Source organism: Electrophorus electricus, chromosome 6, assembly GCF_013358815.1.
Source record: "Electrophorus electricus isolate fEleEle1 chromosome 6, fEleEle1.pri, whole genome shotgun sequence".
In the NCBI taxonomy this organism is placed as follows: Eukaryota; Metazoa; Chordata; class Actinopteri; order Gymnotiformes; family Gymnotidae; genus Electrophorus; species Electrophorus electricus.
Window position 1 is genome coordinate 29,971,778 of NC_049540.1, and position 22,247 is coordinate 29,994,024.

A 22,247-nucleotide genomic window follows, 5' to 3' on the forward strand; every position below is an offset into this window, starting at 1 on the left:
CAGCCTTTACTGCTAATTATCCGTGACAGCCCCTCTCTTAAGTGCGGTAGACACACGGGTGCCTCCAACCGTCACAAATCAAGTTGCCAATTATAGCCTTGAAGAGCGCTACCTGGTGGAGAGCAGAGGTGTCACAGTAATGATGTTTCCTTAAGGAAGGATTGTTCTGTTGTCACACTGTGTATAAGCAGTAATGGTGAGAGATTTTTAAGCCTACATAAGAACTGCTAACACCAGCAGCTGAGAGCGGAGAGCTATTCCCATCACTCTGGAATTATCCACTGCCCTACTAGTGACACCAACGATGCACCAGCCTGACTGAGTATTAACACAAGAAGGCAACCACTGGGATTCTGTAAACAGGAATGTTCTTGATCGGGCATGTGTTAAACACACTATCGTGCACTAATAATAAGATAATAAGCTAAAGCTAGTGACCATATGTTACCACATTATCCACATTATGCTTATGATATTATTATGCTAATGAAATAATAAAATCATCCCACTATCAATTATAGATGACTTTGCTGTTTTGGTGATACACTGGTTGCTATGCACCTTTCCTGAGTGGAGACAGTACCTGGGTGAGAACCGAGGAACGGCCACTGCTATGTACAGCTAACAGAAAAGGTCTCCAGAAAACATTAACCTCTTTAGTGGGAGCCAAACCTTCGGTTCTGGATTATGCTCGGAACCTTTTGAGTGCTGTCACGTAAAGTAGCTGCTATGTCATGGCATTATCCTTCAGTGCTTTGGTGGAGCCAAAGCTACAGTTGTCTTACCCTGTTAGATTTCAAATTAGATTTCAAATGAGAATTTTCCTTGAGTTATGATTCATTACTGGATTAAACACATTTATTATTTGTACTTTTACGCCGAGCCCTGTGGAAGTTTCTCTTTTCCTTTTATGGACGCATGCATGAGTCACGATGGGAGCCCCACATCTTTCTTCAGCTCTCTTCCCTTTCTTTTCCTACCGTTGCCTTGGAAAGGGAACGGAGCCCAGAAGTGAGAGAAAGTCTCTGTACATAAGCAGTGAGAAGGTTCACTGCATTTCGGATATTTGATCAAATCTTTTCAAATGAAACTGGAGACAGTGAGAGTGCAGACCCAGCCATCACGAGCAGGGCTTCCAGCGCTCAGTCGTACGCGCCTCCGCAGGACAGTAGCGATGTCCAGACTGTTGCTCCTGTTTCCAGGCTGGTGAACAAGGCCACTGAGCGTGTGGCTAGTAGGACCTGCAAACATACAAGCCATAATACCTGAGATGTGCTAGTCTCGGGATGAGAGGAGCTCCTCCCAGAGCACTCCTAGCATACTAGCGCTGTTATCCGAGGTTTCTTGCATAATAAAGGGAGCAATGAAAACTAATGTGTCGACTCAGCTGTTTCAGACCGCAAAAAATAACAGACCAGCCCAGGCTGAGATAGTCACATATTTTCAAAGTTTAAAAAACGGTAAAATATGGTCTTACTGAGCACCTTACCATTGGAAAAATACACACACACACAATAGATTTAAAATAGCACAGATGCCCAGGAAAAAGACAACAGAAGTCTTGAGAAAGAGGTGGGATGTAGATGCAGGTGTCGGTGTAGATGTTGATGAAGATGTAGTTGTAGATGTAGGTGCAGGTGTGTACAGGTGTATAAGGATGTGTACAGGTGTGTACAGGTGTGTAAGTATGTGTACAGATGTGTAAGGATGTGTACAGGTGTGTACAGGTCTGTACTGGTGTGTAAGGATGTGTGCGGGTGTGCACAGGTGTGTAAGGGCGTGTGCGGGTGTTTACAGGTGTGTAAGCATGTGTACAGGTGTGTACAGGTGTGTAAGGACATGTGCAGGTGTGTACAGGTCTGTACAGATGTGTAAGCATGTGTACAGGTGTGTACAAGTGTGTAAGGGCGTGTGAGGTTCTTTTGAAAGTAATTGCTTCCATTTCTGTTCCTCTGAAACAGCTGGGAGTGTGATGTGATGTGATGTGTTGTGATGTGATATGATGTGTTGTGATGTGATGTGATGTGTTGTGTTGTGTTGTGATGTGATGTGATGTGCTGTGCTGTGATGTGGTGTGTTGTGATGTGATATGTTGTGATGTGTTGTGATGTGTTGCGATGTGATATGTTGTGATGTGTTGTGATGTGATGTGATGTGATGTTGTGATGTGATGTGATGTGTTGTGATGTGTTGTGATGTGTTGTGATGTGATGTGTTGTGTTGTGATGTGATATGTTGTGATGTGTTGCGCGGTGATGTGATATGATGTGTTGTGATGTGATGTGTTGCGGTGTGATGTGATGTGATGTGATGTGATGTGATGTGTTGTGATGTGTTGCAATGTGTTGTGATGTGATGTGATGTGTTGTGTTGTGATGTGATGTGATGTGTTGTGATGTGATATGATGTGTTGTGATGTGATATGATGTGTTGTGATGTGTTGTGTTGTGATGTGTTGTGATGTGATATGATGTGTTGTGATGTGTTGTGTTGTGATGTGATGTGTTGTGATGCAATGTGTTGTGTTGTGATGTGCTGTGTTGTGATGTGTTGTAATGTGTTGTGATGTGATGTGATGTGATGTGTTGTGTTGTGATGTGATGTGATGTGTTGTGATGTGATGTGATATGATGTGTTGTAATGTGTTGTGATGTGCTGTGTTGTAATGTGATGTGATGTGTTGTGTTGTGTTGTGATGTGATGTGTTGTGATGTGATATGATGTGTTGTAATGTGTTGTGATGTGATGTGTTGTGTTGTGTTGTGATGTGATGTGATGTGTTGTGATGTGATATGATGTGTTGTGATGTGATGTGTTGTGATGTGATATGATGTGATATGATGTGTTGTAATGTGTTGTGATGTGTTGTGTTGTGATGTGTTGTAATGTGATGTGATGTGTTGTGTTGTGTTGTGATGTGTTGTGATGTGATGTGTTGTGATGTGTTGTGATGTGATATGATGTGTTGTGATGTGATATGATGTGATATGATGTGTTGTAATGTGTTGTGATGTGATGTGTTGTGTTGTGTTGTGTTGTGATGTGATGTGTTGTGATGTGATATGATGTGTTGTGATGTGATATGATGTGTTGTGATGTGTTGTGATGTGATGTGTTGTGATGTGATGTGATGTGATGTGTTGTGATGTGTTGTGATGCAATGTGTTGTGTTGTGATGTGATGTGTTGTGATGTGATGTGTTGTGTTGTGTTGTGATGTGTTGTGATGTGATGTGTTGTGATGTGTTGTGATGTGATGTGTTGTGATGTGATGTGATGTGATGTGTTGTGATGTGATGTGTTGTGTTGTGATGTGATGTGTTGTGATATGATGTGATGTGATATGTTGTGATGTGATGTGTTGTGTTGTGATATGATGTGTTGTGATATGATGTGATGTGATGTGATGTGATGTGTTGTGATGTGATATGATGTGATGTGTTGTGATGTGATGTGATGTGTTCAGGGGGAATTTGAGCTTCTCTCCTCTCTGTGTATTTCTCTCTCTCTCTAAGAGAAATAGAACAGCAGTAGACAGCGTGTCTTGGCGTCATGTATCCTCACTCGTGTCACTCGTTACTCTGCTTACCCTGCTGCAGTAGGAGGTCCTGTGATGCTGGGAGGTGACAAATAATAAAACTCACAACATCCATCCAAACAGCAACTCAGTCCCAACGCATGACATCCACTGGCCACTCTCTGACCTTCACACCCTCTCCCTTGGCACACTCTAAATAATGCATGCTTAAGCTGTGTGTGTGTGTGTGTGTGTGTGTGTGTCTGTGTGTGTGTATTTGTGTGTGTTTGTGACAAGGTCCACTTGTTGGCAGGTTTATACCATTTTTCAAGGCATCCCACAGCCTGGTGTGTGTGTGTGTGTAAAAGATGGCTGCTAAAAGGCTTTTGAGTAAACACCTGCAGATGGTGATCCTCCACATAAAGTTCCAGTCCAGCAGCCTGTACGACACGGCATGTTTTACAGCCCAGACGACAACACTCGCAGGCTGAGCCTGGCAGCTAATGGAGGTGTACATTTATACAACCCCCACACCAGCCAGCAGGACAAAAGAGAAGGAAAATTCATGGTTTTTTCTTTTTTAAGTATTGTCAAACTGAAAATGATGTTGTGAAAATCTGAGATCTCTACTGTAGAATGGGGAGGTGCAATGCCGCGACTCCTGAAACTGATTCTTTGCAGAGCTGCCAACCGCCACGTAGTGAACACACCCTCGATACACTCTCGTGTGCGGGTACTCTCGATACACTCTCGTGTGCGGTACTCTCGATACCCTCTTGTGTGCGGTACTCTCGATACACTCTCGTGTGCGGTACTCTCGATACGCTCTCGCGTGCGGTACTTTCGATACACTCTTGTGTGCGGTACTCTAGATACACTCTTGTGTGCAGTACACTCTTGGGTGTGTACTCTCAATACACTCTTGTGTGCGGTACTCTTAATACACTCTTGTGTACAGTACCCTTGATACACTCTGGTGTGTGGTACTCTTGATACACTCGGGTGTGAGGTACACTCTCGTGTCCAGTACTCTCGATACACTCTGAGGTGCAGTAAACTGTAGGGTAGATGACGCAGATGCAGGTCTGTTTCATAACAGTGGGATTTAAAACACTCATAGTTTTTCTGTAAAGGTTTCGATCATTTCCAAATGTCACAAACTCAGGTATATTTATTCAGCTGCTTCTGCGTAACTCTCGGTCTCCTACAGGAAACCAGCACAATCGCTTTATAATTTCTACTGACTCAGTCATCAGTTATCACAACAACAAGAACAACATCAGAACCGCATCCCACACAGTGCCTTGTGTTCTACCTCTTACACTCTTTTCCTATTACCAAAAGCTGCAAAACTTTAGTTGACACAATTTAGTGACTCATGACACTAAATAATCTCCAGACCAGCAACACAATAGTCACACAACAGTCACAGTGCTTAGAAAAGGTTACACCCATATTCTTACAGGTTATAGACAACTATCACAACCATATTCTACCACCATTCTGTTACACCCACATTCTTACACACTATAGACCACAGTGTGTTTTTTGTTTCAACCATTAGCATTAGCAGACCAGCCAATCAGCTCCACAGCTCACGTCTCAACGCTCATTAGACTGGCTACATAAAGTAAGAAAACAAATATATCTAGTTGCTAGTGTAACTGCTGAAGACCTGCAGACACCTCAGTGAGTCTTTAAACAAACATGCCTGTTCATATGTCATGAACGTCATGTGAAAGACGACTGTAAGGCAGAGGAGTGCTTCTGCTCTTCATCTCCACCATATCAATGCGGCGCTGCACTGGACCAAAGATGACCGGACCTGACAAGTTAAAGACTTGTTTATTCACTCAGCTTCCTGTACATAAAGACATGGAGCCGCCTCAGAGTTCTCTGGTAATCTAAGGTGTCCATGCTGTCGTCGGCCACTTCATGCATTCGCCCAGGTTTATGACAATAATGGTGGTGGACTGTGATGTCTCAGAGACCCTCAGGACTGTGGTCACCCTCTGGTCCCTCAGGACCGTGGTCACCCTCTGGTCCCTCAGGACTGTGGTCACCCTCTGGTCTCTCAGGACTGTGGTCACCCTCTGGTCCCTCAGGACTGTGGTCACTGTCTAGTCCCTCAGGACTGTGGTCACCCTCTGGTCTCTCAGGACTGTGGTCACCCTCTGGTCCCTCAGGACTGTGTTTACTGTCTAGTCCCTCAGGACTGTGGTCACCCTCTGGTCCCTCAGGACTGTGGTCACCCTCTGGTCTCTCAGGACTGTGGTCACCCTCTGGTCCCTCAGGACTGTGGTCACCCTCTGGTCCCTCAGGACTGTGGTCACCCTCTGGTCTCTCAGGACTGTGGTCACCCTCTGGTCTCTCTGGACTGTGGTCACCCTCTGGTCCCTCAGGACTGTGGTCACTGTCTAGTCCCTCAGGACTGTGGTCACCCTCTGGTCTCTCAGGACTGTGGTCACCCTCTGGTCCCTCAGGACTGTGTTTACTGTCTAGTCCCTCAGGACTGTGGTCACCCTCTGGTCCCTTAGGACTGTGTTTACTGTCTAGTCCCTCAGGACTGTGGTCACCCTCTGGTCCCTCAGGACTGTGGTCACCCTCTGGTCCCTCAGGACTGTGGTCACCCTCTGGTCTCTCAGGACTGTGGTCACCCTCTGGTCTCTCAGGACTGTGGTCTACCGTCTGTTAGGACTGCACGTCTACTGAACATGGACTGTTGTTCATCTTTACAGATCTAATTACATCTTTCTATTTTACTAGCATGTGACTGTGGAGATGATGTCAACACTGGACTAGATCTACTCATCGGTGACAAAGCATCTGAGATGATGCCAGAAAATGTTCCACTGTCACCAGCAGGTGAAGTGACGCTGCCATGTCATCCACCTACTTCATCTACTCACCCACCCTAGACACAGAGGAGTAGCTGAGACTCCTACATCTAGACTGAAGTGACTACTAAGACTAAACCTACTGTATTACAGCAGGGCCTGGTCTTTAGCAGGGTCCATGGAGGACAGGGTCCCTCTTCTATCTTGGTCCTCCCCAGATTTCTTTCTTTATCCCACCCAGGGAGTTTTTTCTTGGCCATCGCTGCCTTCGGATTGCGCATTAGCGATCGGAACCCAAACATTTGTAAAGCTGCTTTGTGACTGTGTGTTGTAAATGTGCTATACAAATAAATATGACCTGACTTGACCTATCACATTAATAATTGTAAAGGTAAATGTAAATTCAAATATATTTTATATATTCCTATAAAATAATTTTGTAATTCTGGTTTAAGGTAGAGTGCAACTGATTCCAAATTGTAGTACAACAAACAACCCCCCCAAACCCTGAGCCTACGTGCTTGATATTCTAGATTTTTCCAAGCCTGTCTTGTCTCACAGAAGGTATACTTATGACGCCTTCCCCTCTCATAAGAGGTCCCTCACAAAGAAAGCGGCTTCTGCCTTGCGATCTTCCCTAAATCCAGCAGCCACGTGTGAGCGATCTGGTCCAACAGCATGTGGGTTGCAATCCTTCCCTTTCACTCTGTGACACAAAGGTCCATATTTCAGTTGGTAAAAACTGAAAAACTGTTCAAACCTGCCCAGTGTGGGGTAAGAGGGGATTTCAAACCTGCCCAGTGTGGAGTAAGAGGGGATTTCGAACCCGCCCAGTGTGGGGTAAGAGGGGATTTCAAACCTGCCCAGTCTGGGGTAAGAGGGGAGTGCAAATCTGCCCAATGTGGGGTAAGAGGGGATTTCAAACATGCCCAGTGTGGGGTAAGAGGGGATTTCAAACCTGCCCAGTGTGGGGTAAGAGGGGATTTCAAACCTGCCCAGTGTGGGGTAAGAGGGGAGTGCAAATCTGCCCAGTGTGGGGTAAGAGGGGATTTCAAACCTGCCCAGTCTGGGGTATTCATCCTCACTCCAAAGCGATGCATGGAATATGACCTTCCACATACCACCCTGGCTGGTCCTCACAAGAGTCACGACCACTCTGACCAGCTGCCCCTAATCCTATTTGACTTTTGCTCCTGGTGCTATCCAGGCCTCCTACAATCACGGTGGCCCTACCAGAGGCCTGCGTGGCACTGGGTCCTACCTACACTTCCTCTAACACACCTACGATTCCTCTAACACACCTACACTTCCTCTAACACACCTACGATTCCTCTAACACACCTACACTTCCTCTAACACACCTACGATTCCTCTAACACACCTACACTTCCTCTAACACACCTACGATTCCTCTAACACACCTACACTTCCTCTAACACACCTACGATTCCTCTAACATACCTACGATTCCTCTAACACACCTACACTTCCTCTAACACACCTACGATTCCTCTAACACACCTACACTTCCTCTAACACACCTACACTTCCTCTAACACACCTATGATTCCTCTAACACACCTACACTTCCTCTAACACACCTACGATTCCTCTAACACACCTACACTTCCTCTAACACACCTACGATTCCTCTAACACACCTACACTTCCTCTAACACACCTACACTTCCTCTAACACACCTACGATTCCTCTAACACACCTACACTTCCTCTAACACACCTACGATTCCTCTAACACACCTACGATTCCTCTAACACACCTACACTTCCTCTAACACACCTACGATTCCTCTAACACACCTACGATTCCTCTAACACACCTACACTTCCTCTAACACACATAGCCTTCCTCTAACACTCCTACACTTCCTCTAACACACATAGCCTTCCTCTAACACTAACACACATAGCCTTCCTCTAACACACCTACACTTCCTCTAACACACATAGCCTTCTTCTAACACACCTACACTTCCTCTAACACACATAGCCTTCCTCTAACACATCTACACTTCCTCTAACACACCTACACTTCCTCTAACACACCTACGATTCCTCTAACACACATAGCCTTCCTCTAACACTAACACACATAGCCTTCCTCTAGCACACCGATGCTTCCTCTAACACACATAGCCTTCCTCTAACACACCTACACTTCCTCTAACACACATAGCCTTCCTCTAACACACCTACACTTCCTCTAACACACCTACACTTCCTCTAACACACATAGCCTTCCTCTAGCACACCTACACGTCATCTAACACACCTACACTTCATCTAACACACCTACACTTCATCTAGCACACCCAGTTCATTCTGAAATGTAATATTTCCTTTGAGCTAAATCAGCGAAAATGCTAGTGTGTGCTACGGGCCTCGTATCCTTGATCCCCAGAAACCACTGAGGTTTCATTAGAACGTGTGTGTGTTTGTGCTCGCGTGTGTATATTTGTGTGTGTGTGTGTGTGTGTGTGTGTGTCTGTGTGTTCATGTGTGAGTGTATGCTTGTGTGTGTGTGCTTTTATCCAGGTAATCTTGCTGTTGTCTGTTTAAAACCAGATTACGTGGCATTAATCCAAACCTACTCAGATGCACTTAAAGATACAGCCCTCCACCCCAGACTGGGAAGCCTGAAGAGACAGACATCAAAGCCCCAACCTGCTCTGAATACTTTACAGCAACAAGAAACATCCTTAACATTTATTACAAGCACTTACATTTAGCTGACACATTTATCCAAGCAACTTACAACTGTGACTGACACAACTCAAGTAAATGAAGGTTAAGGATCTTGCTCAGGGGCCCAACAGTGGCAACCAAGCAGTGGTGGGACTTAAACCAGCAACCTTCCAATTACTAGTCCAGTACCATCAGCACTGAGCTGAAACGACTTCACTTAGATCATCGTTTCAACTCACTTTCCAATATGAAGGAAACATTTAGCGCAGAAGACTCCACAGAAGAAAGCAAATCAGAGAAAGTCTGGACACAGAGCCTACTGGCTGTGTAAGGGGATTGTTTAAGCTTGTGTGTACGCACACACACACATGCGCGCACCCCCCCCAAACACACACACACACACACACTTTAAGATTGGTCAACATCATTCAACAACATCTCCATCTTTATGCAAAAGTGAATGTCTTTCTACTGATAAAAAAAGATCCATTTACGGACTTCTGTCGAGACTTGGGTGAGGCTTGGGTGAGACTTGGGTGAGGCTTGGGTGAGACTTGGGTGAGAACAGCCTTGCCCCTGAGAGCCTGAACACTGATCTTTATAAGCGTTCATATTTCCAGCCCCTGAAGTAATCTGCGGAGTGTCATTATCAGTTCATAATCACTAGTAAAGCACAAAAAACAAAAGACGGGAAAGTGATGAAGTGTTTTAAACACAATCAGAATCCATACAAATATGAGACACACTTGTGGTGGCCACTTTCTTTTTCAGCAGTAATCACATTTTGGGAGAAAATAAGAGGAATTAAAGAAACGACACAATAAATCCCTGCACCAAAGATTTCTGTGAACTTCTACCAGAAACTAAAGTGGAATTGCGTCCTTCTCAGACACAGGAGACCTTCAGTTAAGGCTCAGCATCTGTCCCCTGCAGAGCTCACGATGTTTCTCAGATGTCATCACTAGGGGGGGCTCTCGCATACAAAAAAACCCAACAAAAAAACTAACTTAGTTTTCTCGGCACTCTGACAGAGCGGCAACAGGGCACATCAGCCCGGAGCGCGCTGGCTAATAAAGCCTGCAGCTTGGAGTGAAGGAGCAGCACTGTGGCTTGGTACCTGGAACAGTCCCAGGTTGCTCTTAAGGACATGACCCTGAGCGATGGCAGCTTTAAACCCGTTACTCTAACGGTGGCTGTTCCGGTCCGGTTCACCTCAGCCGTCCTTCTGCAGCACCGACCCAAACTCATGCTGCTTCCGTACACAACATTCTCGAGCTTTGCACGAGCGTCCATAATCGTCTCAAGCTGTAAACGCAAAGCGAGCGCGTGGGGAAACGGGGCACCTCGTGCGTCCACCAGGACAGTAGGAGCGACGATAGTCCCGCACTTACCATGTTGACTTCTGACACCATATCTATGCTGGCGATGTCGATGTTCATCCCCACCCCCACAGGCGGACCTACGCCACAGACACAGAAAACACTCTTATTTGGGCCCACAGCTTCATGTTTTTCATCTTTAATTCCTCCCCTGTTTTAATACAATTGTAAACAATCTTAACACATCAAAGCCGTACAGCGCACTGGGACGCGTGGCCAAACCTCCGCTGTTATTCCCCTCGCGCAGACAGAAAACACGAAGCTGCAAAGTAAAGCGGAGGGGGGCGCGGGGACTAGCTGTCACCATCTCACACGGCGACCAAAGCAGGCGCGTGTCCGTCGGTGCTGACCGACGCATGCAATCACGACTGCACGTTCTGCGTGTCGCCGCAGACCTCAGTCTTTAGCGAGACGCGCGCGTAACGCCACGCACCCAGGCTGTGGCAGGTGGCAAGAGCAGCGAGGCTTTGGCTTACAGACGTCTCCCAAACCCGCGCCGTAAGCGCCGTAGCAGAGATGTTTGACTACACGTTGTCGCAGCAGTCCCCGTTCATCGTGACGGTAAACAGGTCACAAGTGAGTTATTTTAGGAAAAGCAGCAGCAAGTGGCCCGATTATCCGCACGTGAACAAGTGTTAAGTACACGCGCTCAACTCTCCGCATGCACCGTTTTGTTGCGTGACGGAGCACGGGCACGTTAAAAGGCTAACAGCATCACCAGACAAGTGACCAAAAACACGCCTTATTTCCTTTACCTCCGAAATCTGGCCTTAAGCGAATGTCATATCCTTTCAGCAGCCTGTCCACAGTCTCCTTCACGAGTGACATGTTGCTGGGATCATTGGCACTGAGGAGGAAAGCGGCACGCGGTTAGGACTGATGCGCTGGGAGCACAGTGAAGTTCTGTGTGCAGTCACTGGTCCAGAGATCATCGGATCCGCGGACTTACCTTTGCGCGCAAACCACGGCCAGTATCACGGGGAAGGTCCACGCGCGCGCAACACTCGTTCGTCTTGGTCTGAAGAACATCGCGCTTTTATGCTGTTTCCGTGAAGACACAAGACATCCAACTTATTCTGGCCGGTGCAGTAATTCCAATGTGGCGCGCATGCGCATGCTCTACCACAACATCAAGGAGCAGAGCTGCTGCTGCTGGCGGAGCAGTTTACCAGGCAGAAAAAAAAAATTTAAAGGGAAAAGCAAAGACGATATACCATCTCAAAAAAGACAGATGGGGAGTGTGGTTTAGCCGTCGGAATGACAGGCGGAAAAAACTCTCTGTGTGAATCATTAAAACGCTGTCTTAGTGGGCTCTCCCCCCGCTCTCTCTCTCTCTCTCTCTCTCTCTCTCTCTCCGTCTGTCCCTCTCTTCCTCTTATTTTGTGGGCTATTACAAATATTTTTTCTCTCTCTCTCTCTCTCTCTCTCTCTCTCTCTCTCTCTCTCTCTCTCTCTCTCTCTCTCTCTCTTAGCCGCCTGAAGAGCGTCGGTTTGATAATGATACGGAAGAATGCGCGTGAACAGTGTGAAAAAGGAGGGGTTCGTTTCCTCTAAAAAACCTTTTAATAGAGGATAAAAAGCGTCATGTGCAGGAAAGCACCGATCCGGTGTAAGCTCCATTAACCCGAGCCCTCTGTGACACCTTTCATGGCTCCGGGAGAAGTTTGGAAAACTGCTTCCTGTAATATGATAATACCAGTTAAACAACTAAACGGGGAACCGTGGGAAACCCTCTAGAGCGTGTCAGCTGTGTGTGCAAACGCCTGGGTACAGTGTAGGTATGGCCTGGGTACGGTCTGTAAACGTAGCGCAGCTACACCACACATGCTTATTTCCTGCTTAGTAACGTGTGTATGTTCATGTTCGCTCACATTCATTTCATTTCCAAACTTAACATTGTAAGAAACAAATGTGTTTATAAAATCAATTGAAATAATTAATTAATTGAATACTTTAAATTCCTTTAAGAAAGAGTAGTGGGGAATAAGTAGATTAGTCTATCTCTCTCTCTCACCCCATATAAAATCACAGCCACACATTAAACTGTATGGAACTCAGAGGTGGTTGCCTCCGATTGGTTTGCTGACACTGTCAATCATTTCTTTCCGAGGTCATCTGCTTTCAGGAGACAGGTAACAGGCTTATAAGAGACATTTCGTCCTTGCGTTATGATAGGTCAGTTCATCAGGCCTGAAACAGATGGCCAGTAGGACTGGGCTGGAGTTAATGATGTCATCCAAATGGGACCTGCCGTGTTATTTTATCTTTATTTAATAACTGCTAGTATGGATGGAGAATCAGGGCTCTGAATGCTCTAGATGTCTGGAGATCCAGCGCACATGATAGCTGATGGAAGAAAGACTTGAGGAGTTGGGCTAAAGGCAAAATGTAAAAGGGTTAAAGCAGATTTGTGAGAAATGTGACACTGGTGAACATCAGAACCTACACATACACACTCATACATAAATACATATACATACATACTAATATATACATACGCATACGTACATACTAATATATACATACTCATACATACATACTAATATATACATACACATACGTACATACTAATATATAAATACTTATACATACATACTTATACATGCATACTAATATATACATACTCATACGTACATACTAATATATACATACTTATACATGCATACTAATATATACACACTCATACATAAATACATATACATACATACTAATATATACATACTCATACGTACATACTAATATATACATATTTATACATACATACTTATACATGCATACTAATATATACATACAGAGTCATACATACATACTCATACATACATATTTATACATACATACAAATATATATATACATACTCATACACACATATACATACATACTAATATATACATACTCATACATACATACTAATATATACATACTCATACATACATATACATACATACATACATACTAATATATACATACTCATACATACATATTTATACATACATACATATATATACATACTCATACATACATACTCAGACATACATACATACTCATACATACATACTCAGACATACTTATAAATATACATACATGCATACTCATACATACACACTCATACATACCCACTCACACATACTCATACATAGATAACCATACATTCATATACATGTATACATGCTCATACATACACACTCATACATACTCATACACACTCAGATGTATCCCAGTCTTCAGAATCAGAAATGCACTGAAGTGTAAGTTAAAGTTTTGCATTAAAAGCTTATTTTGTTTATTCCATGTGTGAAATATATCTCTAGAAAACAAAATAATATTTCGATTAGGCAAAAGAATATTCTGATTAGTAATTCAGTTGGGCAAAAGACTATTTTGATAGGTTCAAAAGATAATCTGGCACAAAAAGGCCCATTATCAGTGGGTCTAGTAGCAGTAATTAGTAATTAGAAGTTAGTTTTGCTTGTGTATTTATTATTTGTTTTTGTTTTGTTTGTTTTTATCAAGACTCATTAACGAAATATCATCTTTCAGTAATACCCATATGTATTCTTCAGCCAGGGGGCAGAGTGAACATGTCATTTCAGGTTAACTAGAGCTCCCTCTGGCTTGTTAAACAGGCTGATATCTGCCAACCTGGTAAACAGCCTATAACAGGAACGGCAGGCACGGCCTAAAATAGCCTCGGTGTTTTCAGGTAGTTTGGCTTCCTGACATACTCGGTGTCATCATGTTGACAATGCACCCTTCTATTACTGGTTATACGCAGACTGGTCTGAACAGATCAAAACTGTGTTGTAAACCTACCTGGCTCTCACTGCTATGGTAAACAAGCTGTTGCACCAAGCCAGTTGAAGTTTGTCTGGTCAGAATGTTGGTGTTTGTCAGGGCAGTGTGTTGGTGTTTGTCTGGTCAGCCTGTTGGTGTTTGTCTGGTCAATGTGTTGGTGTTTGTCTGGTCAGTGTGTTGGTGTCTGTCTGGTCAGTGTTTTGGTGTTTATCTGGTCAGTGTGTTGGTGTTTGTCTGCTCATGTCCACCACTTACCAACATTCTAATTTAAGCGTTTTAGCTCTTCCTCAAGGCTTGCATTAATCAGGCCCCTGAATGAAGCCTGGTACCGGCGCTCTGTTTGTCCTTAGAGCGAAAAAGGACAAACCCTCCAGCGTCATGGGGAGGAACAGACTTCAAGCAGCATGTATATTCATCAAAGCCAGAGGAACTCACATTAAAGAGCTTATGGGGATGAGATTTTATGGAGAGGTTGGTCGAAATTATAAACAGTGGGTGAGATGTCATACGATCTCACATAAATGAATTCAGAGGCGAGGGTCTGCAGGTGAGGCCCAGCCCTGACTGTTCAAAACCACTCTTATGAAACAGAACATGTGCTGCCTTACAAATCTGCAATCAGGAGATCATTTAGGTGAATGCTGGACTGTTCTCCACAGCTGGGCAGCCATAGGGAGCCAGCTGAAATCATCACACGCTCCTGACTGTGAACCCCTTGCTTGCCATAATCAGGCTAAAATATATCCATTTGCTCTTTGTTATTTTCTTTGATAAGCCTTATACTTAACAGTTTGTGACACTTGCTGTGGCAGTACTGTAATTCTATCCCCTGGCACCAGGAGGCGCTCTAAAGCCTGCGGGGACTAGCATTGCTTCTTCCTCCCTCATGACCAGCCTTGACCCACAGGCCCTCTACACCCCACACACACTCATGCCTATTCCAGAGACCAGGGTATATGACGAACTTATACATCTGTGTCCTCAAACACTCAGTATGGACAATATTCTACTATTAATCTTAGTCAGACATGCCAGAGTCATTTATCATCTGACAGCCAGTAGAAAAATAAATGAAAAATGTCAAATTTGATGACTTGGGCTGGAACTCCATTGTCAGTTCAGTTCAGATTTTATTGTTATTATACACATATATACACTGTGCTGTGTTTTACACATGTAGACAGAACTGTTTTACACATGGGGACAGAGCTGTGTTTTGCATATGGGGACAGAGCTGTGTTTTACACGTGGAGACAGAGCTGTGTTTTACACATGGAGACAGAGCTGTGTTTTACACATGGAGACAGAGCTGTGTTTTACATATGGGGACAGAGCTGTGTTTTACACATGGAGACAGAGCTGTGTTTTATACATGGAGACAGAGCTGTTTTTTACACATGGAGACAGAGCTGTGTTTTATACATGGAGACAGAGCTGTGTTTTACACATGGAGACAGAGCTGTGTTTTATACATGGAGACAGAGCTGTGTTTTACACATGGAGACAGAACTGTTTTACACATGGAGGCAGAGCTGTGTTTTACACATGGAGACAGAGCTGTGTTTTATACATGGAGACAGAGCTGTGTTTTATACATGGAGACAGAGCTGTGTTTTACACATGGAGACAGAACTGTGTTTTATACATGGAGACAGAGCTGTGTTTTACACATGGAGACAGAACTGTGTTTTATGCATGGAGACAGAGCTGTGTTTTACACATGAGACAGAACTGTTTTACACATGGAGACAGAGCTGTGTTTTATACATGGAGACAGAGCTGTGTTTTACACATGGAGACAGAACTGTGTTTTATACATGGAGACAGAGCTGTGTTTTACACATGGAGACAGAGCTGTGTTTTACACATGGAGACAGCTGTGTTTTATACATGGAGACAGAGCTGTGTTTTATACATGGAGACAGAGCTGTGTTTTATACATGGAGACAGATCTGTGTTTTACACATGGAGACAGAGCTGTGTTTTATACATGGAGACAGAGCTGTGTTTTACGATCTTTTGTGCTTTCACATATGCTGTTTAAGCACTTGCTCAACACCTATGAGGCTGGAATTTTGGTCACAGGATCACATTGTCACAGTCTCACAGTGTCACAGTGTCACAGTGACACAGATCACAGTGTCATAGTGACACAGCTTCACAGTCTCACAGAGTCAATGCATTACATATAACAGTGTCATAGCATCTGCGCATCAGCGTCATAATGTCAGTGTAACATTGTCATCATGTCACATTTTATGGTGTCACAAAGAGTGAGTTTACATTCACTTAATACTTCGATCGTAATCAAATATCTCTAGTTGTCTGATTATTCAAGCGTAAACAGCACACTCCCATTTTTTATATTGGCATATGGCCTAGAAACCAAATTAACAAGTCTGATAAACAGAGCTGGATTTTTGCTCAATAATATGATTTCTCAGTGCATGTATACCCATGCTCGTTGTTTGGGATTTCTAACGTAACTGGAGCAGTAACAGAAGCAGCAACCATGAAACAGCTATCAAACACCTTTGGGACAATTCTGAAACAAAGTACATGCTTGAGGAAAAGAAGAATTTGAATTGCACACTATTAGTAACCATAAAAATATTAAGATCCATATTTTATGGTAAAGTAGGTTCACATTTTCCCAAATGCAGGCAGGAAATCATTTTGTGAAATTATTGGCATCACAACATTCTGTGAATTCTGGTTGCAAAGTAGAAATCCAATGACTGACTCATATAATCCCAGAGTTTTCTCATTATCCAAATACCCAAGTGCATGTAAACACTTTGAATGGATTACTAACAAAAAAGAGTTTCTGCAGAGAAAAAGGCTATGTCATAGTGTTACAGTGTCATAGTGTTACAGTGTCAGAAAGTGTCACATCATCACAGTATCATAGCGTTAGTGTTATAGTGTTACAGTGTCATAGTGTTGCAGTGTTATAGTGTTACAATATTATAGTGTTACTGTGTTATAGTGTCATAGTGTTACAGTGTTATAGTGTTACAGTGTCAGTGTCACATCATCACAGCGTCATAGTGTTACTGTGTCAAAGTTACAGTGTCATAATGTTACAGTGTCATAGTGTTGCAGTGTTATAGTGTTACAATGTTATAGTGTAACTGTGTTATAGTGTTATAGTGTTATAGTGTCATAGTGTTACAGTTTATAGTGTTACAGTATCAGAGTGTCACATCATCACAGCGTCATAAAGTTACAGTGTCATAATGTTACAGTGTTATAGTGTTAGTGTCAGTGTTGCAGTGCCATAATGTTACAGTGTCATAATGTTACAGTCATAGTGTTAGTGTCATAGTGTTACAGTGTTATAGTGTTACAGTGTTACAGTGTTATAGTGTTACAGTGTCATAGAATGTGATAGGCTGTAGTTCATGAACTACAGTAGGGATAGTCATCTTAAAAAGAAAAGGATTAAGTGATGTTTTCTTTCATTAATTTCACATTGAGGTTTTCTTGCTTCCACTACAAACTTATATGATTCCCAGACAGGAAGCAGCACCCAGGTGCCAGGGAATTCTTTCTCAAAGGTTTTAGTCCTTAATTTCAGTTTGCATTTTGAAATATAACCATAACAAATAAAGCAGTCTAGTGTCTAGCAGTAGAAGCTCAGTGGTTGCTGGTTCAAGCCCCACCATTACCAGGTTGCCACTGTTGGGCCCCTGAACAAGACCCTTAACCCTCAATTTCTCAAGGTGTACTCAGTCATAACTGTATGTTGCTTTTGATAAAAGTGTCAGCTAAATGCTTTAAATGTAAATGTCTCTGCAATACTAGCTGTGTATTAAATGATAAGCCTAGCTGTAGTGTCTGATCGTGTAGCTGTAGTGTCTCTTAGGGTAGCTGCTGATAGATCAAGATAGATCAAGTCTCAGAACTGGTATTTATGTGAATCTAAACATGTGTCCTGAAAAATGTGTTCTAGTTATGAACCTGTCTGAAAATTAAAGCTGCAATTGCTCTAAAATATGCATCAGACCAGACTGTTATAGATCAGACAAGACTGTGATACATCAGACAACTCTGTGATACATCGGACAAGACTATGATACACAAAACAGACAAAACTATGATACACAAGACTGTGATACACAAGTCTGTGATGACCACTTTAAGTAGATAGGAGAAATCTGTGTGAAGATGCCATCTGTCAGGAGGAGAACATGACCAATATGAACATAATACGGCTCTCTGCTGGTTATAAAACCTTGTCTTTATAAACGCCTGCCACAGTGTGTCAGTTTGCTAAATGCAAACGTAGCTGTGAGAGTCACGTTAGCCCATCTGTTTAATGAGGGCTTACACCCCGCACTGCACATCTAATCAGATCCACAACACAATGTCACGGACCAAGTCCAGTCAAAGTGCTAACACATGACACATATAGATCAGATGAATATTCAGTCTTCATACACTGTTCTTATTAATACACCATGTCACGGTGAAAGAGAAAAATGTAAACATTAGAAGAAACATTACTAATAACTTTGTTCATCTGCTTTGCTTTAGCGGTATGTTGTTTAGGGTTTAGGAAAATAAACATTTAAAACAAATATATAAAATAAGCATGTAGAATGTTCTAGCGTGTGGACTAGACTGGTTCTTATTGTAGTCTAGCGTGTGGACTAGACTGGTTCTTATTGTAGTCTAGCGTGTGGACTAGACTGGTTCTTATTGTAGTCTAGTGTGTGGACTAGACTGGTTCTTATTGTTGGCTAGCGTGTGGACTAGACTGGTTCTTATTGTTGGCTAGTGTGTGGTCTAGACTGCTTTTTATGGTACTGTCTACACTCAAAGACCTCTGGGCAGAGGGCGGGGCTTTGTAATGAACCCTGGCTAATGGGACCTTTTCCTTCAAGACTGAATTCATATGGGATCCAGTAACATCTCTCCTCGTGCTGACCACACAGTGCTGACCTTGGCTAGCTCTGCTCTGCCTCCAGGTCTCTTGGAGATTGAATTCATGGTTCAAAGGGTTAAGTTCCTGCATTTATTTCTGCTTCTCCAAAAGCCACTGCATGCTTGAGTCTTAACAGAGGGTGACTTCAGGAATGTGGCGTCGGTGATAAGATGCGTCTAATAATTACCTAAATACCCTGTGTGTGTTTTTTAGCTATGAAAATGCAAAAATATCTGCCCTCAGATGGTATATTATTTTGAGACTTTATCTTGATTGGGCCAGTAGAAATGGAGCCTTTAACCATAAATATCACCTATTCCTGACAAACAAGGCTCTCCTGTGGGAAATGAAAATAACTTCATAATAAAAATTATAATAAATATAAAATCTATTCTACTACTACTACTACTACTACTACTACTACTAATAATAATAATAATAATAATAATTATTATTGTCTACACACTAGACTACATAAGAGCCAGTTCAGTCCAGAATAATAATAATTATTATTAGTCAATAATAGTCCATTATTATTATTATTATTGTTATTATTATTATTATCTGAGGGTTTGTTGTGTTACTCATCTTTACACATCCTTCCATCACACTGAGTTTGTCACAGTCTAATAATAATGAAACAAACACTGGTGTAAATCAGATCAGACTATGCTGGCAGATTGTACTAATTCAGCCAATTTGAAATAGTCAGAGAACACGGCTGCTGCTCTGTGGGTAGTTCTGTTGGCTTTATTTCTTGTGTGTTTCTGAGGAGTAATTCTGTCTAGTATTTCTGACAGGTTCCCTTCACGTCCTCAGAAACCTCTCTTTGCGCCGCCCTCAAACACACTGATCCCTTTCCTGTCCAGTAGACACTGCTGGCATGTTCAGCCTGCGTGTTTCACGCTTGGGCGTTTTGGACGAGGATTTGGCAACAGCCACCGTACCAGTACTTACCGGTAATGTCTTCATCTAACCAGAAGAAGGAGTCTGAATCGCCAGAACCCAGGGCTCCTTAACGACCTCCTCCAGACCAGGGGAAGACAACACCTGCTGTAAGGAGGGCCATTTCCTCTGTCCTTGAAAATTTTTGTGGAGAATTTGTTAGAAGCATTTGGAACAGTCAAGTGAAAAAAAGGTTTTCTCAAACTAAAAAGGAAAACACAGAGACAAAAGAACAAAGATTGTCTTAGCAAGTCCAGGACGTGAAGTAGCTGAGTGCTTCCTCTCAGCGGACAGCGACATCCTGACTGACAGCTGGTCAAACAGGTTAAGACATCCGCTACCATTTTATGTGGTAGTCATTATGGCTCTTTTGCTTGTTAAGAATTACGCACTTGTTCTATTAGTAAACCAGATTTAAAATACTGCAGGTAAACAAGTGAACCCATTGCCTTTAAATGTTTGCACTACTTCCTGTTTGTGCTATGTTTTATGTAGCAGTGTGTTTCAGTGTTGAAGTGACCTCTCATCCCAACTAGAGTTAATGCATTTGCATCATGCACACATCAACTTAGATATGTTAACAGGACATTTATAATGTTACACAACAGTGCCTTAACTTGAACAAGCGCACTGAATAATTCAGCACACTTGGCTAGCTGTGCCTGAACTCCCTGTCACTCTCTTGTAGTTTTCTGTTCAGTAACTTTGCTCTAGCCACCTAAACATTCAAAACACAAGACACAGCACAGCACAGCACGCATGGGCAGACACTGGAACAGAGACACTCATATCAGCTGCACAGTTTTTTCACTTTGTTTTGGTTGTGGCTGTTTTATCTCTTAGTTCCATATAAAGAGGTTCCAAGGAAAAGAACTGCACCTCTGAGAGCAGACAGATATGCTGGAAGAAAGGGTCCTACCGACTCAGGCAAAGAAACAGGATCTCCCTGCTCCTGGACACCTAGCTGGACAAGCAAACATCACATTCATTTTGAACTCTACAGAGACCTCTTTCAGAATGCACCGATCAAAGGTGATAATCTACACTGCGTTTCTTGCTTTCAAACAGTGTATAATCCACAAAGAAGATTTACGAGATTAAGACATTAGCAATGACTAAGATTATTTAAACATTCATGCTGCTGTCACTCTGAATTCCTCAGACCTTTGAATTTTGAAGCAATCTTACACAGCCAGCACTTCATATGGAAAACTAATCTGTCCACCCCCTTCTACATAGCGTCAGAAAATAAGACAGGTTATGATCTATTCCATTTACAAACACTGCGAAAGTGACCCTGACTGTTTCAATTTCCTGTTTACACCCATTTCTGTGTTTGTTTCATGTTTGTTTTTCTCTGGCGGCTGACTCTGTCCTGCTGTCGTGTCCTTCCATACGGTGCGAGCAGAAAGCATGTGCGCATGGCAGCGTGGTGGCAGCACCCTGCTCGGCTGGCACGCTTGGCACGCGTTTAGCCCCTGCGTTCACGCTCTGCTGATAGCTTCTCCGCCCTCTTTCAGTTCTGCCTCAGGGAGCCACACCCCCAACTTCCTGTGTAGTCCCTTCCTCCCATACCTCTTTGATGCATCTCCCTCTCCTAACCTTCCTCCAATGGCCTTTTTTAGCCAGAGGTCTAAAATATCCCCCCACCAGTCACCGGGACGAGGGGTTCGGGCTCCAGGACCCCTGCAGACAGAGCAGCTGACTGGCAGAGCTACTACAGGAAGGGCAGTTGCCTTTTACACTGGGACTCATTATAACAGGAGTTACGCTGGTTATGACTATAATGGGAGTTACACTTATGGGGGTTCATACTGGTTGAATATCAGCTGCCTGCTGTCACTACATAAAGAACAACCAGTTACATTTGACACAAATGAGGCTTTGCCAAGTAGGGTCAGTGCTAACAGCCCCACGCTCACGTATGAGGGAGTAAAGCCAAGCAGACCTTCAGCGCTGGAGCCCACTCTTAAAGTCCAGCAGATATTAGTTTAACGTGGATTAAAGTCCAGTTGGCTTTAACATGGCATCTGTCATTTCTCACTGAGTTGTGTTGTCCTGAAGCATTTACTGTGATATTGATACTGCTATTACATTGATAGTTTTATTTGAATGTATGACTACATCCGGTATTAGTGGCA

At 43.3% G+C, this 22,247-nt stretch overlaps 1 protein-coding gene across 2 annotated transcripts in view; it reads right to left on the minus strand.

Moving 5' to 3' along the window:
* Positions 1-11,781, minus strand: part of LOC113590552 (gamma-aminobutyric acid receptor subunit beta-2) — a 62,555-nt gene extending 50,774 nt beyond the window's left edge. For both annotated transcript variants that reach the window (XM_035527384.1, XM_035527383.1), the window contains exons 1-3: positions 11,388-11,781; positions 11,194-11,285; positions 10,451-10,518 (exon numbers count right to left, since the gene is read on the minus strand). In XM_035527384.1, the coding sequence (XP_035383277.1) occupies positions 10,451-10,518; positions 11,194-11,285; positions 11,388-11,467 (240 nt within the window). In that variant the 5' untranslated portion in view covers positions 11,468-11,781. The remainder of the gene's footprint in view (positions 1-10,450; positions 10,519-11,193; positions 11,286-11,387) is intronic.
* Positions 11,782-22,247: the final 10,466 nt, after the last annotated feature.